Here is a 16,559-nt window from a genome sequence, read left to right on the forward strand (position 1 = left end):
CCGCTGCCTACTGCAAGAAGGCCACAGTCCACTTGGAATTTAAGCAATGCAAAGCTGCATATACTGGCAATGAAACCTTCAAGAGGGAAGGAGGGCTTGGTTTGGATCCTCCTGTTGCTATCTACTCAAACAGAAATGGTATCAAGATTATTTCAAACTCCATCGACATCCTCAGCCCTTTCCATACAAATCCGTGGGCTTCTGGTTTGATTTTTACTAACACCAGGGAAAGAAGAGCTCCCTCACACACACACACACACACCTCCCCAGGAGCTGCAGGCTCAGGCTGGTTTGCCACCAGCTGTGCAAACACAAGAAATGTGCCAGACAGAATCAAGCAGCAGCACAAATTTCTGCTTCAGCTACACTTTTGTTGTGATCACCCGAAAAGCCTTGCAGGGAAAAGCACACTCACAGGGACAATCCCTTCTGCTTTTTGTCTCCATTTGTTCTTCAGAGGTTTTCCTGCCATGGGGGGGGGGGGGGGGGGGTTCATGCTGGGGACAGCTCCCCTTGCCACCAGCTGCCTCTGGTGGAGTCCAAACTGCTGCCCAATACCCTGCGCTTTGCTTCTTCCTAAACCACTGGCTACAGCTACAGCACCTGCTGAGGGAAATACAACACTGATGATACATAAAGTTAACTTCATTTCATTATCTTTATGTCCTGCTTTAACAGTCTGCTCTCACAAGCAAGCCTCCTCAAAGATGAGGAGGGAAAGTAACACAAAAGCCCTGGGTTGAGATAAGCAGATAGAAAAGTTGCACATCAGTTGCTTCCTCTGTTCCTTGGCAGTTTTTACCACCAGCACAGGCATTGTATTTCCCATGACTTACCAGAACCCTTTCTTTATGCTTAACACCCAGGCAATTTTTTTTCCTTAGGATATCAAGAATTCAAACTGCTTGAATTACTTGGATTCATCCAGCTGCCTGATTTCATGGATTAAGAAAGAGCTGGTTGCAGACACTCCAAGAGCTGCTCAATTGCAGGTCCAAGACCTGAGGCCAGATTTTAAACTTCTTTCTGGAAACCTTTTTTGGTCACTCACTGGAGGCTGCACTGCTCTGTCAGATCCCCCCCAGCAGCAGGTCTCAGCCTGTGGCCACTGAAGGCTGAGATGTCCTGAATGGCTCCCGTGGTGCTTACAAGACATTTAAGGAGAGCAGGTAGATTCAAACCAGGCTCAACTTTGCCATGCAAGACTTGGGGGCACTGGAAAATTCAGACAAACAAGTTGAAAGTTACTGCTCTGGAGCAAACCCCCTTTCTGTCCTACCATTATTTTCACTAACAACTCCATTTACTAAACTACATCACTGTATCAAACAGCAATTAAGCAGCCACTTTGGATGGATATTCCTCCCCCCCCCCCCCCCCCCCCCCCCAATCTGTTCTTTTATCAACATGAAAGCAAACTTTCTGAAACATGTTTCTTCCAGCCAGGCACAAAGTGGTGCCTGTGCCACTGGGCACACTCTCGCCCTCTTCAGGAGTTAGCTCTCTGCCTGCACTCCACACCAGTCAGTGGCCACTTGGGCTCTGAGCAGGACCAAGGGGACACTGAGCAGGAGCCTGGGGACACCAACAGCCAAATCTGATCCCACTATAACTGCCACACCGCCCCTCTGCACCAACACTGGGCATCTGGCTCCTGCCCAGCCAGCCACAAATGCCCATGAGCACCTTGAGAGACCTGCGCTTTCTCCATGCTGAGGGGAAGGAGGATCGAAGGAGATGTTCGTGGCCAGAGAGGACTCCAGCAATGGACTGCAGAAGGAACTGGCCACCCAAGGCTGGTCACAGCCTCCCTCTTTCCCCCACACCAGCACACCCCCTCTGCCCACTGCACATGCCAGAGCTGACAAACCTTCAGAAAGGGCACACAGCTGGGTCCTGGCACACCAGCTCCCGCAGCACGCGCCGCACCCTCGCCTGCATGCTAAAGCAGCCCCTAACAGAAGAGACAATTCCCATCCCAAAACACAATAGAGAGCATTGAATTGCTCTCAAAGCACAAGTGGGAAACAATGCTGGTCCAAGGGAATCTCATCTCTCCCTAAATGCTTTATCAAAAGACCTGGCAAAGGCAGCGGGGCCAGTGCAGCAGAAACCCAGCCCTCAACTATGTCCCTTTATGTTCTCCACATTCAGAGCCTGACGCCAGGCTAAACCACCACGTTCCAGGGGCTGTTGTGCAGAGCAGTTCCTGGCAGATGAGACTGCACAGATCTCTCCATTTGTATTTTTCAAATTCAAAATGGCCTTTGGTGTTCTTCACAGCTCAGAGGAGCTGGCTGGCGATGACGTAGGAGGCCAACTGCCTTTCCTGGCCAGGAGGCAAACGCCACCTGCACACACCAGCCACTTCTTCTCATTTCTAAGTCCTGGGATCTTTGCTCCTATTTGCACTACAAAGGAGAGAAATGTCTGATGGCCAGGCCTAAAAATGTGTGTGGGTTTTCAGTGGGGTGGGAGAGGAAAGGAGCTTGTTTTCCCCCTTTAAGTGACTAAGATGTTTAGTGCCTGATGCATCCCCAGTTGAGGGCTTCTGGAAGTGCTTTTATGTAAGCCTATAATGGTCTGCAGGCAGCTACTGAATGCTGTAAATCTGCAAGCCAGGAATTCAAGGTGGAGTAAACATCACCCTGATTCACACCTCCCAGGTGCTGGAATGACTGCTGGCAAGACCAGTGGTTTCTTTAAAACACAATTATTTCCAGTTCTTCCTTTCCTACTGTTAAAAGGCTTCACAAATCACCCCTGGACACACACTGGGGGTGTCTCTCACACCTGCAGTTACCTTCCCTGCTGCAGCACTTGCAGCAGCCCTGTGGCACATTGCACAGGCACAGCTGGATGGCCATGCCCAGCAGGACAGGTTGTTGCTGCTCTTCCCAAGGCACCTGTGCCAAGCTTCTCACACCCCGTCTCAGAATGCCACACTCTCCAGCCCCAAACAGAAACAGAGATGTATTTATAGTCTGACAGAGGAAGGATGGGAGGATTGCCATGTCCCCACTTCACCTGAGAAGTGACACCCAGCAGTGTGGGAACATTCAGGGCTGAGGTGCTTCTGGGCACCTCAGATGTGTCTGTAGCTCCCCACGGCATTTACACAGCCAAAAGGCTCCCATCTGAGCTGCAACACTTGGAGGGGACAAGCCTTGCCCCAGCAGACTCATCTGCTGGTGCAGGGCCTCCACAGGCTTGGATGAGAAAAAGATACAGTCTGATGTAACATCCAGCATGAAGGAAGCATTCCCAGGTCTTCTGGTATGCTGGGACCAAACTGGATGACACCAGAACATCTGGGCCCCACCCCAGACAGGGATGAACTGGCAGGCAGGAGCCACTCAATCAGCAAGCACAAGGTGAAGTCCAAACCACTGCTGAACCTCACTGAACCCAACTCCAGGGACTCCCCCTGGCACATCACATGCCTGAAGACACATTTCCTGCTTGCCAGGATTACCTTCCTGTGGTTTATGGCCACAAACTTGTGCTGTGAGAGAGGCAGCAACAGACTCCTGAGCTGCTCCTCTGTACCACTATTGCACATTCCCAAACCTGAGACTCGTCTGTGCTGCAGTTCTACCTCTGTCTCACTGCACAAGAGCTTTTCCAGGCTGGTGAGCTCTTGCTTGCATCTCCTCAACCTTCTGTCTCTGAGATCAGGTGACTGCCATCCCCAAGCACTCCCTAACACTGTTTGCAGAGCTGGCAAGCAGCAGCTTGTGACAGGCATCTGCCCCGTGCATGTCAGCTCAGGTACCTGTAGCACAGGCATGGTGATGCCACCAGCTGCTTCTGCCAGGCCTGGACATCCCCAGCCACACCAAACCAACCCCTTTCAGTGCAACTGCAGCAGGCAGATTTTGGCTTAGGTGCTCACATCAGGGCAATACCAGTCTGGGTCTGCAAGAATTCATGTCCTCTATTTCCAAAAGCAGTGGATTTAAGAAGAGAGAACTTCAGTAAGAGATAATCCACACAATTAACCTTGTTGATTGCCTTTACTACCTTTCTGAAAGAGCACTTCATTATCATGCAGATGGAAATAATGCATTTAGAGACACCAAACCCCAGAATACTTCTGATGTTTATATAGCATTCACAATCCATATTCATAGGACACCAGCTGTTAAGTTTGATTGTGTTTAATACCAGAAGTCAGTAATGAAACAGCACTGAAGTAGAACACAATAAGAATCAATAGTCAAGTGTACCATGGTCTGACAGAGAGAGGATTCAAGCCCTCCATTTTTCATGCAGGTAACTGAAGGGCTGTGGCAATCCAGAGCTTAAAGGAATTAACAGTATCTCTCAAGAAAGAAAAACCTTACAATGGCTCAAGCTATACAAACCAGACTACTGCTGAGCAAGTGGTGAGTGACACAGGATGGAGAGTAAACACACCAGTGATTTTCAATTTGAAGAACTCCCATTCAGCTGAGAGCAACCAACAATTCATAAAGAAATTACAGGCTTGAGCAACATATATATTGAAAAGTGGCTTTCAGCAAGTGCTTTTCAAGGTAGCTATGAAAATACACTGTAAAGGCTGACTGAGGGAGAGAGCCCAGAGTTCTGCCTGCCTCCCTTGGTGTGCTTTGCAAATGAAATTCCATCTCCACCTGAGATCACCTCTTCAGCACTCTGCACTTGCCAATGACACAAAGCACAGTGACATCAGCTTGAACAAGGACTGCTATGATTGCATTTCACACGGAAAGCTACACCTCACCTAATCACAGAACATGGCTATAGGCAACCACCCTTGTCTGCATCTCACCAGCAGCACGGAGGGACAGCCTCTGCCTAGCTCTGAACAGCCAGCCTAGAAAGGTTAACAGCCACCCCAGTGTCCCTCGGCTTGCTGCAGCCATAGCAGCAATTCCCTTTCCTCCATCAGTGCCTCCTCCATCCCACACTGGCAAACACCTTGCTGAGGACACCCCCTCTCCAGCACAGGTTGGTGTTCTTGCTTTTAAACTGACCTGCTTGGAAGCCAGCCCACGGTGTCCAGCTACTGGAGCCTCACCCAGGAAAAGCTCCATCTCCCACCCAGACCACCTGAGGATTCCAGAGAGATGAAATTAATACAGCTACAAACACCAATCAACAACTGAGAAGAGTTACTTAGGATCCTGGTTCTGATGGTGCTGGAGCAGATCAATACAAGTCTGCAAGCTCCTTCTGTTTTTCCTCCCCTGCCTTCTGCTCAGCAGATCTAGATGAGGAATTTGCTCTCCAAGAGCTCATATTTTTCTGAATCCAAATCTAGTGCTCTCAGGAACACCATTGCTTTGAAGAAGAAAATTGGTCCCATTCAGGGAAGGAGATGTGATTTAACTAACAGCCCATGAATGCAACAAGATATTTCTTAAAAGGAAGCATCATGAATTAAAAACCAAGAACAAGAGGAAGGAATTCGAGGACTTTAAAGCAGAGCAACTATCAGAAGCAGAGTGATTTTCCCCCCCCCCCCACTTTCAGTGCCCAATCCTTCCTGTATGCTAAGAATTAGCAGCTGCAAACTCCCTTGAAGCAGATGCTTTGGTAAATCAAGGTGCAGGGTGCACAACAAGTTACACAAGCACAGCTTGTTGGCTTCAGGAATTCTCTTAAGAAGACAGTTGAAATTTTTCAAGTGCCTTTGGTTCCTGAAAGCAAAATGAGAATTCTTTTAACAAGAATTAAAGGGAATTGTCTTGTCTGAGAGCAATTAAACCCAGCCCACTTTCTACCAAGTGAGTGGCATTTCATTAAAGCAGCCAAGAAGTTAAGAGCAATGCCTAGACAAAAAAAAAAAATGACAGAGCTGAAATCTGCTGCTGAAATCCTGCCTTGGAATAAAGGTTGGTGCTTGCTTCATTCAGTGTCACACTAGCACCAAGGTTGGAAGAGAGCTCAAAGATCATGAAGTCCAACCTGTCACCACAGACCTCATGACTAGACCATGGCACCAAGTGCCACATCCAATCCCCTCTTGAACACCTCCAGGGATGGGGACTCCACCACCTCCCTGGGCAGCCCATTCCAATGACAAATGACTAGTTGTAGAGAGCAATGAGGTCTCCCCTGAGCCATCTCTTCTCCAGGCTAAACAATCCCAGCTCCCTCAGCCTCTCCTCATAGGGCTTGTGCTTAAGGCCTCTCCCCAGCCTCGTTGCCCCTCTCTGGAGGGCAATACAAACTATAGCACAGGAGGTTCCACCTCAACATGAGGAACTTCTTCACTGTGAAGGGCACAGAGCACTAGAACAGGCTGCCCAGAGAGGTTGTGGAGTCTCCTTCTCTGGAGGCTTTCAAGACATAAGAGAAAGCCTCACAGAATCAACCAGGTTGGAAAAGACCTTCGAGATCATCAAGTCCAACCTATCACCCAACACCATCTGATCAACTAACCCATGGCACTGAGTGCCTCATCCAGGCTTTTATTAAACACTTCCAGGGACAGTGACTTTATCACCTCCCTGGGCAGCACATTCCAGTGGCTAATCTCTCTTGCTGGGAAGAATTTCTTCCTAACCTCCAGCCCAAACCTCCCTTAGAACGGCTTGAGACTGTGTCCTCTCATCCTGTCACTGCTTGCCTGGGAGAAGAGACCAACCCCCACCTGGCTACAACCTCCCTTCAGGGAGTTGTAGACAGCAAGAAGGTCTCCCCTCAGCCTCCTCTTCTCCAGGCTAAACAACCCCAGCTCCCTCAGCCTCTCCTCACAGGACTGTGCTCCAGACTCCTCTCACCAGCCTTGCTGCCCTTCTCTGGACGTGTTCCAGCATCATCCTACCACTGCAGAGCCAACAGCAAAGTATTTCCCAGCATTTTAGAGAAGCTGGCAGGTAAACCTGAGCTGGGTTTCTTAACACAAAAGCAACATGCAAGATTTTCCATCCTAACTGTCTACCTGAACAAGAAAACCTCCTTTCAGGAATAACTGGATACCAGTGCTTGTGAAAATCTCATTCCCCTAAAGCAGAGGACATGAGCAGAGCCAGGGGCGTTGAGAGGACACCAGCTGCACTGCCTGCTCTGCCACCACCTCCAGGGACATATCAGCCTTACCCTGCACTGCTCCACTGCCTCTCTCTTTAAAGACAGCACCCATGGGTAGAGGGAAGAGAATCTCTATTCTATTCAGTCTGGAGAGAAGGCTCCAAGGAGACCTCATTGTGGCCTTCCAGTATCTGAAGAAAGCTGGTGAGGAACTTTTTAGGATGTCAGGGAGTGACAAGACTAAGGGGAATGGAGAAAAACTAGAAGTGTGTAGATTCAAATTGGATGTCAGGAAGAAATTCTTCCCCATGAGGGTGGTGAGACACTGGCACAGGTTGCCCAGGGAGGGGGTGGAAGCCTCACCCCTGGAGGTTTTTAAGGCCAGGCTGGATGTGGCTCTGGGCAACCTGCTGCAGTGTGAGGTGTCCCTGCCCGTGGCAGGTGGGTTGGAACTGGATGACCCTCGAGTACCTTCCAACCCTGACAATTCTATGATTCTATGACTCTGCTGAAGGGAACAAAAAGTACAAATTAAACCCCCAGTGTCAGGCAGCACAGAAGCCAGGGCCACAGGAGGCCTCGTTATCATTTCAAACTAACATGCCAGGCAAGAATAGAATAATTAGAACACATTTATGGTGAAATCATTAACACAGCACTCATCACAGTTATAGTTAAACAAAGGAGTGTGTGAAAGGGAAAGGCAATATGTTCTATGCCAAGAATAATATGTTTATATAAAGATGAAGATGAGAAACAAGATTATGCATCACATGCACACACTAATAGCCATCCCTTGGCAAGTGCCTGATAGTCCCCTGCATCCACACATCTGAGGTACAAGCTAACAGCTCTCTGTGTGAGGCAGCTGTCTCCAGCTGCTACAGGACTCTCCACTGCTACTGCCAGTGCTTAGGGAAGCAACAGCCTCCAGCAAGAAGCTTTGCTCCTTCAGTTCTCTTTTTCCAGGCTGCACATCTGTCCCCTGCCCGATTTCATCATGCAGAGATGCCCTACAGCTTCATTACAGCACCCCCGGACGTTTGGGCTTGTCTTTCTGTGGCAAAATGAACCAAACCCCCCTAACCTGTACAGAGGTGGGTCAGCTCCCCAGGTACTCTCAAGCCGGGAGGGCAGCTGTCTACACCAGCACCCCCACCTAACGCCCGTCAAGGGCTGAAGAACCCGAGCTGGCTGCCTCAGCTCCTCAGACTGGCAGAGTAACACAGGAGTCTGTTTAATCACTGAGCTGGCACACTGCCAGCTCCCAGAGAAATGCAGAATTAGGGTAATGCCTTCCCTTGGAGAGGCAGAATTATCCTAGTGTGTGCTCAGGTCTCTGTTTTACCACAGCACATTTAGAATTCATCTGATTTTGAGAAAACAGCCTGGGAGTGCAGCGTGCCCTCCTCCCTGCCTTAATTGCCAAACATGCAAATGTTTACCCCCACATGGAGGCTTTGTACCTACCTCAAGCACAAGAGAAAATGTAAATGAACCTTCCACAGGCAGCTTCAAGCACGCTGTCTGAGCGCTGAATCCTTATCTGAGTCACTGTGTTTGCCAGCACCGTTTCCATTCATTCTGCTTCAGAGAAGGGACCCCCATGCACGAGCCAGGCCCCACACACCTCCCATGAGCCCCTGTTGGTAAATGAGGGCTCGAGGGGTCGACCACCATGCAGTGTTACAGTCGGGGGAGAAAGCACACAGGGCAAGCAGCTGCCTTGCTCTGAGCTCATACTGGATTTCGATCAGCAGGGCACTGTGGTAAGATAAGGCCTCGCTAGCTTCCAGGTCCTCAAATCCCATCAGCATTGGGAGAGGGAGAAATATCGACCTGGAAAAAATTAGTTTGGTACTGAGAACTTCAGAGCCCTGCATCCACCTGTCAGATCTCTCATTCCTTACTAATGCATCACAATTCCCACGCAGCAACAGACCTGAGGCACAGATGTCGCGCTGAAAGGCTGCAGACCACAGCTGAGCACACATGGAGCGGCAGCACACACCAGCTATGGGCTGGATTGTGCTGCAAGCACTGCAAACCATGTGAAGGACTGGAAAAATAAAGATTCCCCTGAGTCCTGCAAGTGTGAGCTGGGAAAGAAAATACCAAAGAACAAACTGACACCTGGCTGTAAGGCCAGGCAATCCAGGCTGGAGATAAAGAATAGATGTCCCAGTCAAGAGGAAAAGCTCCAGCCATGACTGTGGTAGTCAGCGAGGAAACAAAGGGAATCAAGGCTGCACTGCTTCAGGAGCATTGAGACTGTTAATAAAAACTTAAATCTGAAGGAGACTTTACATCATTCAAAATCTTGCTGCATTTTTGGATTGTAGATCAGTTTTGCTGCAGTGGAGCCAAAAGCATCCTCTTGGTAACCAAGGCATAAAATCATGTGCCCTGGAAAGTGTTTCTCCAGTGGAAGAGCTCCCAGACTGCCCCTTTCTTCCCAGATGCTGCTTACCAGTGGCCATGAAACCCTGATAATTGCCACAGTGTGGCTGCATTCATCAAAGCTCCGCAAGTTTGGAAGGAAAACACATTTCTTCCTACATAGTATCTGGCAGCTCAGGCTGCAGGAAGAACTCACAGACAATCAGCAATGTCTCTTACTTGGAGCCTGCAGCCCAGTTTGGATGTATTTTGGCTACCATGCTGTGAGGCAGAAAGGCAACATTCAAAGCCACATGGATCAGTGTTTGCCCAAGCAGGCTCCCCACACACACTAGCAGCCTTCTGGCCAAACCTGAATGCCAGTGCAACTGGTAGGTACCTTCAGAGGAAGAATTCAGCGCTCAGGGAAAACGGAGCTGACTAATGCTAACCGCTTTTGTTTTCCCTTGATGGAAGCACCAGGAGCTGCAGCAGTGCCAGCTAGTTACAAGGCTAATGCACTAAATCCAGGCAGCACTGGATGGAGAAGGTCCTGAAGCCACTGGCAGCCATCTCCTGGGTGCATGTAAGCAGGCGATTAGCTGGAAACCAGCACTTAGCAAGTGTGGCTGCAATCCTAATGCACTCATTAGGATGAGCTGAGCCTGCTCGCAGCGCACACAAGAACCAGCATCACACTGCACAAAGAGCCTCATCTCCCCAGGCTGCTGTTTGCTCCCCTGCTCAGCGTGAGGAATTACACAAACAGAGGTACTGTTGTAACCTCAGACATCAGCTAGAACCCCAGCACCACTCCAGGTGTGCTGCACAGTGCTCCAGGCCAGTATCCTGCAGACTCGGCTGTGCCAACACCAGAAGCAAAGACGTTCAGCTCGCTCGAGCCAGACCTTGTGCAGGACACAGCCGTGGCACCAAGGTCACTCAGCTCCAGCCTGCAGCACACCACTTCTGCTCTCCCTCCTCGGCAAGTGAGGACGGAGCAAGGAAGGGAAGGACGAATTTCCTCCTTGACAAAATGGTCCATCATTTGCGATGTGCAGTTAACAGATGGCATTCCAATTACCATTCGTATCTTTCAAGTGTCTTATCAAACAAGGCTAAACAGCATCTTGAAATTTCCATTTTAAATTTTCTATGAGCTTGCTAAAGTATCACAGACAGATTTTACTGCTGTCAGCTAAAGCTGTTGCTGCCTTTAATGAAGGACTACATCACTACTTGAAATAAAGCACTCCAGTCCCCCAACACGACGTTCAGGGCTACTGGGACACTGCCACAGGCGTCACTAGAAGATGAAGCCAGCTCTTAAAACACCAAAGCTGCCCTGGTGCTGCCCTTCTAGAGCACAGAGGAAGACCATGAGCATCACAGCCTTATGTGCGCCCTGAAATTCAGACACCAGGTGAGAAATTCCTTGCTGCTGTGGTGAAAGATCCCTGAAGTTGGAACCCCTCAGAATTCTGTCCCCAGAGCACTCAAACCTGACAAACCATCAGGTACAGAGAGGTCTGCTGGCAGAGGCACTCCCTGCCCTTCAATGTGAGAGTTCATCTGAGAGAGAGCTGTTTTGGCTGGAGGAAAACATGATGCATGGGATCTTACTAACCAGTAATGCTGTTACTCATCTCTGAGGAGGGACCACCAGCCCTCACCCCCTGCACTGCCCCATGCCCTTGTCAGGACAGACAGAGAGTTGGGGTTGTTCAGTCTCAAGACAAGAAGGCTCCAAGCAGACCTTATTGTGGCCTTCCAGTATCTTAAGGAGGCTACAAGCAAGCTGGGGAGGGACTTTTGAGGGTGTCAGGGAATGATAGGACTGGGGGGAAATGGGAAAAACTTAGAAATGGGTAGATTCAGACTGGATGTTAGGGAGAAATTCTCCCCCATGAGGGTGGTGAGACACTGGCACAGGTTGCCCAGGGAGGTGGTGGAAGCCTCATCCCTGGAGGTTTTTTAGGCCAGGCTGGATGTGGCTCTGGGCAATCTGCTCCAGTGTGAGGTGTCCCTGCCCATGGCAGGGGGGTTGGAACTGGCTGAGCCTTGAGGTCCCTTCCAACCCTAACAATTCTATGATTCTGATTCATGATTCATCACAAGGCACTTACATAGGAAGGAGAAGGTAACAGGAGCAATGCACACTCCTGGAGTCCCACCTTCTGCAGGACATGCTCTCCCAGCCTTTCAGTCCAAGCCCAGCTCAGCACCTCTGCCAGCGCTGAGCCCAGGCCACACGACTATGAGAGCTGTGCCATGGAACAGCAGCCTCACAGTGAGCTCAGCAACAGGAAGATGTCTTTATGGAGTGTTCTGGGAACCACTTCTCAGGCACTTACCAAAGCTCTAGTGTGAGGTGCCTGTGCCCATGGCAGGGGGGGTGGAACTGGATGATCCTTGAGGTCCCTTCCAACCCTAACAATTCTATGCATCCTCCTGGCTGCCTTCCAAAGGTCAGCAGGTCTGGACTGTGCTGGATCACACAGGGTGGAAGGGAAGCCAAACCCCAAGTCAGAGTCTGCACAGAGAAGAGTGCGACCACAGCTCTCACTGCCTGCACCCCAAGGGGAGCGCCGCCGCCGTGCGCTGCCACGGCAATCTTGCACAAACACCCAAGAAAAGCAGCAGGCGTTAAAGAGTGGATTTAAGGACACCCAGTCTAACACAGCAAATGACTGCAACAATCATCTGATGTGGTAAATAAGCTTGCAATATGTTCCAGCATGGGAGGAGGAAAAAAAAAGCTGCCTCCAAAGCTTCGGTTGGATTTGTTACCCAAGTTATATAAAATCAACATGAAATCGCCGGCTCCCTTCTCAGCTCACCCCAGCAGCCAGTTCAGCAGCTCTGCAGGACTATGGCAAACAGCACAGGGCTTTGCAAGGCTCCAAGAGTAGCTTCCTCCTGCACCTCAACCGGTTAGGGACCCACAGGAGAACTGCGCTCTCGTCCTTTGGCGGCTGCTCGACGCTCGCCCGGCAAGAGCCTCATTCAGAGCCTGCTGATACCTTCCTAAAAGGCTGTTTGAAAATCCACTACAAAAACCACTTGGATTTGATTAAACCAACCGGTGAGCCTTCGAAAGCTCGCAGAGCAGCCCACTCTCCTCCTTACTCTCCACACAATCCTCATGTGATTCATTCACATGCTCAGCAGTTTCATTCCTAACTCTAATTTTAACCAACCTGCTGGAAAGAGAAGCAGGTCCTCGCTGGACCCTTGTGCCATTGGCATCGCGTTCCTCACCTTCTTCTCCCAGTGATTTAAGGAGCAGGCAACAGCCTGCTGGTCAGTACTTCAGATCTGGAAGTCCTAATGGACATCATCTGGCTCTGGGCATTTTCTACTCTTCATTGCACCAGTTTCTTCTAAATCTTTTCTGCCACTTTTAAGCTGACAGTGAGACATCTCCCTGTTATGGGAAGCCCCAGCACAGGAATCTCTCCCTCTCTCTCCCATAGTAAACATGAGAAATTCCTTTGATCTTCTAACTAGAGCCTCATTTTCCACAAGTTTTCTCCTTTTAAGAGACTTTTTTTTTTTCCTTTAAGTCTTAATTTGTTCCTCAACTTCTTCCAATCCTCTCATTTTAACATTTAACTTGCAGATGTTTGTTTTGTGATTGCCTACATTCAGGAAGGATCTCCAATTTGAAATTACAGACATCCCCCAAAGTCTGCCAAGGCCTCTCCAGGTGCTTTTAAAGAGTAGATGTTTATTTGGGGTTTGTTTTTTCATTGAAGAGCTGATATACATCAGGACCAAGGGCACTGTCTCTCTGCAGATGATGACTTTTCATTAGTGGTCAAATGAGGAAAATCTGATTTAAAGTATGTATTCCCCCGAGTCAAATCACAACAGTTATGATAGAAGTAAAGGGCAGGCATTGAAAAAATACTACAGACCTCGGTCATGGAAATTCTGGTGTCAGCAGGGGCTCAGAGCAAAGCGGGTCTGCCAAGGACAGTGGCTTCCCAAAGCTGCAGGCTCCCACCTGGAACATCTGCCCTACGGGGAAGACCTGAAGCTCCTTTGGCTGGGGACAATGAGCTTTTGCCACTGCAAGTACCACAGCTCAGCCTCCACCCGCTGGGCAGGCTGATAAAGCACATTTGACCACAATGATCTGCTATCATCGGTTAATTCGAGTGCGCCCGAAATTAAGCCAAGCCCATGGAAAAAAGGCAAACCCCAAGCCTGTTCTCAGCGTTTGACTCTGGCAAAGGAAAAGCCAGCAGGACACAGCGGCAGTGCTCCCAGGAGCCGCGGTCCAGCGCTCCCGGCTCCACACCGGCCTCTCACTGGGCTCTGAGCCGCAGACCGTGCAAACACCGTGACAGATCGGTTCTCCAGCCAGTGCCGGGTCCCCGGCTCACATACGAACACGACAGCGAACAGGGACCCTCCGGGAGGCACCGAACGCTCAGCTAAGCCCCCGTGAGACGCCCGCTGAGCCCCACACAGCCTCACAGCCGCAAACGCACCCGGAACACAGCGGTGCCAAACTGACCGGCCCCCGGGCAGTGCTACCGGGCGGCTCGGCGGGGCAGACGGGCGGCAGCTGCCGGAGACCGGGCCCGCACCTCGCCGGGACAGGCTCGCCCCGCGGCGGGGCCACCGGGACCGGCGGCGGCACCAGGAGGCCGGCCCGCTGCCGGAGCCGCAGGTCCCCGACGGGCCGGGGGGAAGGAGCACCGCCCGGCAGCGCCGCCCCGGGGCCGGGCCGCGACTCCGGGCTCCCCGCGCCGCCACGCGCGGCAGCGGGGCCGCCTCCTCGGGGCGCCCCGTTCGGCGGAGGGGCCCTCACGGAGCCGAGGAAACTTTCCCAGCCCGGCACCCGGCGCCCCCGCGCCCGAGGCTCCACCGCCGGGCGGGCGCTCCCGCACCCCGCCGCGGCCACCCTGCACGCAGGCCGCCGGCGCAGCGGGGCCTACCCGCGGCCGGCTGAGCGGCGGCGCGGGCAGAGCGGAGCGGAGCGGGGCGGGCCGCGGGTCCGGCGGGCGCGGCCTGCGAAGGGCGGCTCACCTGGGCGCACGGTCTTGAGGCGCACGGGCTCCCTGAAGTGCCGGACGACGGCCAGCGTGTCGCGGTGCGTGAGGCCGCTGACGGGGGTGCCGTTCACCTCCAGCAGAACGTCGCCCGGCGCCGGCGCCTTGCCCGAGAGCAGCGCGGGCCCCGGAGCGCCTTCGCCGGCCGGCGGCAAGCGGCCCGCCAGGTAGGGGAACTCGCCGCGCTCGGCTCCGCCGCGCAGGAGGTCGGGGTCGGGGCCCGCCGGGCCGCCCCAGGACACCACGCACTCCTGCACCTTGCTCAGCCAGTGCCGCTTCTTCCGCAGCGTCTTGGACATGCCGCCCGCGGGCGCCGCTGCCCGCCCCGCGCCGCCGCTCGCACCCCGGCCGCGGCTGCCGCGCGACTGCCGCCGCGCGCGACCCACCCCGTCCCGCCCCTCCCCGCCACGCGCGCCCCCGGTCCCGCCACGCCCCCGCCGCGCGCCCCCGGTCCCGCCACGCCCCCGCCGCGCCCTGCCGGCCGCGTTGGCCACGCCCCCGGGGCGGAGCCTGTGCCGGCAGCGGGCAGCGGGGCGGCCGGGATGGGCCTCGGCACCCCGGGTAGTGCTGGGCGGCTCGGGACCGGCCCCACCAGGGATCCCCCAAGTGCCTCGCGGCCGGCTGAGTGTTGCCCCCTGAGCTAGTCACAGGCCCTCAGCCAGCGCCTGCCTCGGGCCGGAGTCCCCTCCGTCAGAAGCCTCCCTCGGTCAGCATCCCTCCTCAGCCAGAAGCCCACTCAGCCCCTGCTCTGCTGGGACTTCCCATGTCAACCCGTCCTTTGTTAGCGGTTGAAGCGGGGTGTGTGTCACTCTCCCGTGGAGCTCTGTGCCCCTCTCTCCAGTGACCTTTCCTATTGCCATTTTCTGCCTCACGACTCACTGGGTGCAGATCACTACTCTCCACGTGGGCCCCGCCGCTGAGCGCAGTTCAAAGCTGGCTTGCGCTCATCGGGCTAAAGCAGAGGTCACAAAGGCGGCTACAACTTAGGTATTCCTGTGGAGACCTTTTCTCAACTGGAAAACACAAATCCCGTGCCTTTGCTCTCCACATGAGCTGTGTCATTTAGCTGGTATCAAAGATGTCAGCGTAGCCGTTAGCCTGTGCCAGACATAGATCACACACCCGGGACGTGCTATGAAAATCACAGTGTCTGGGAGCAGAGCTCGGCTGCTTAACAACCCAAACACTAAAAACTACCAGCCACGGGAAAGTTCATTCAAAATCATTGTCACTGCTGTAAAAGCTGCAAATTAATCCCTTGAAAGCTTTATGGTTCCCAGTGTAAATGTCTCTGCTCAATCTCCTGAAATTGTTTTTCTCTTACTCAGAGCCTGAATGTCCGCTGCAAATCTTTTTTGATGTCCGCGGTGTTTCTGAGAGTGTCCTGAAGGCTCCAGCCGTGCCCCTGGGCTGACATCCCCGACGTGAAGGGAGGCCAAGGAAGGTGTGGCTGTGCCATTGTTTGCAAATAGAGAGGCGTGACTCTGCATAGCTCAAATACCTCTTCCCCTCCCGCAGGAGGAAATGAAGAAGCCGGTACCTGCGGAGTCCAAAGAATGAGTTGTAAAACAATGGATTTCTGTTCCTGCTGCTGAGCCTGTTCTCACCTCTGTTTACACACAGGGTGCATTACAGGTGTCACATTCCAGCACGGAATGGTTTGCAATGGTAAACAGCAGCAAGTGGTTAATTCCTGCCGAGTACAGAAACCACTAAAGAACCTCCCCATAACAAACACCAACAAATTCTGCTGCTGGGTATTTTGCAGCTCTTAACAGACTTTTCTGCCTTTAAGGCCTCTTAGTGTGTGACTTACACAGCAGCTATTACCCGAAAAGCAAGAATGCTCCCAATGAAGGCAGTAGAAGGCAGACCTTACAGGGAAGCTGTGCTTGCTGGGGTGAAACAATGTCATCTGAACTTGTTTGGGGACATTAACCAAACGCTCCCGATACATCTGAGAGCATTGCCTCCAGCGTTAATGGAGCTGCAGCAGGCACAGGTTCAGCTCACGCTGCTCGGTGAGCCACCTTGGGCTGCCTGCCAGCAGCCACGGGAAAAAAAAGCTGCCTGAGATAAATGTTCTTTCACACTTGCAGAATGGAAGCAAGAAGG

The 16,559-nt window shown here is 52.4% G+C and overlaps 1 protein-coding gene across 4 annotated transcripts in view; it reads right to left on the reverse strand.

Moving 5' to 3' along the window:
• MAGI3 (membrane associated guanylate kinase, WW and PDZ domain containing 3) overlaps positions 1-14,814 on the reverse strand; it is a 70,852-nt gene extending 56,038 nt beyond the window's left edge. For 2 of the 4 annotated variants that reach the window (XM_068159547.1, XM_068159546.1), the window contains exon 1: positions 14,422-14,794. In XM_068159547.1, the coding sequence (XP_068015648.1) occupies positions 14,422-14,743 (322 nt within the window). In that variant the 5' untranslated portion in view covers positions 14,744-14,794. Of the gene's footprint in view, positions 1-14,421 lie in introns of all 4 variants that reach the window. The other 2 variants (XM_068159545.1, XM_068159548.1) reach the window with 2 other exon arrangements.
• Positions 14,815-16,559: the final 1,745 nt, after the last annotated feature.

The sequence above is a fragment of the Melanerpes formicivorus genome, unplaced genomic scaffold (assembly GCF_026170545.1).
Source record: "Melanerpes formicivorus ecotype bairdi unplaced genomic scaffold, bMelFor1.0.p_v2 SCAF_46, whole genome shotgun sequence".
Classification (NCBI taxonomy): Eukaryota; Metazoa; Chordata; class Aves; order Piciformes; family Picidae; genus Melanerpes; species Melanerpes formicivorus.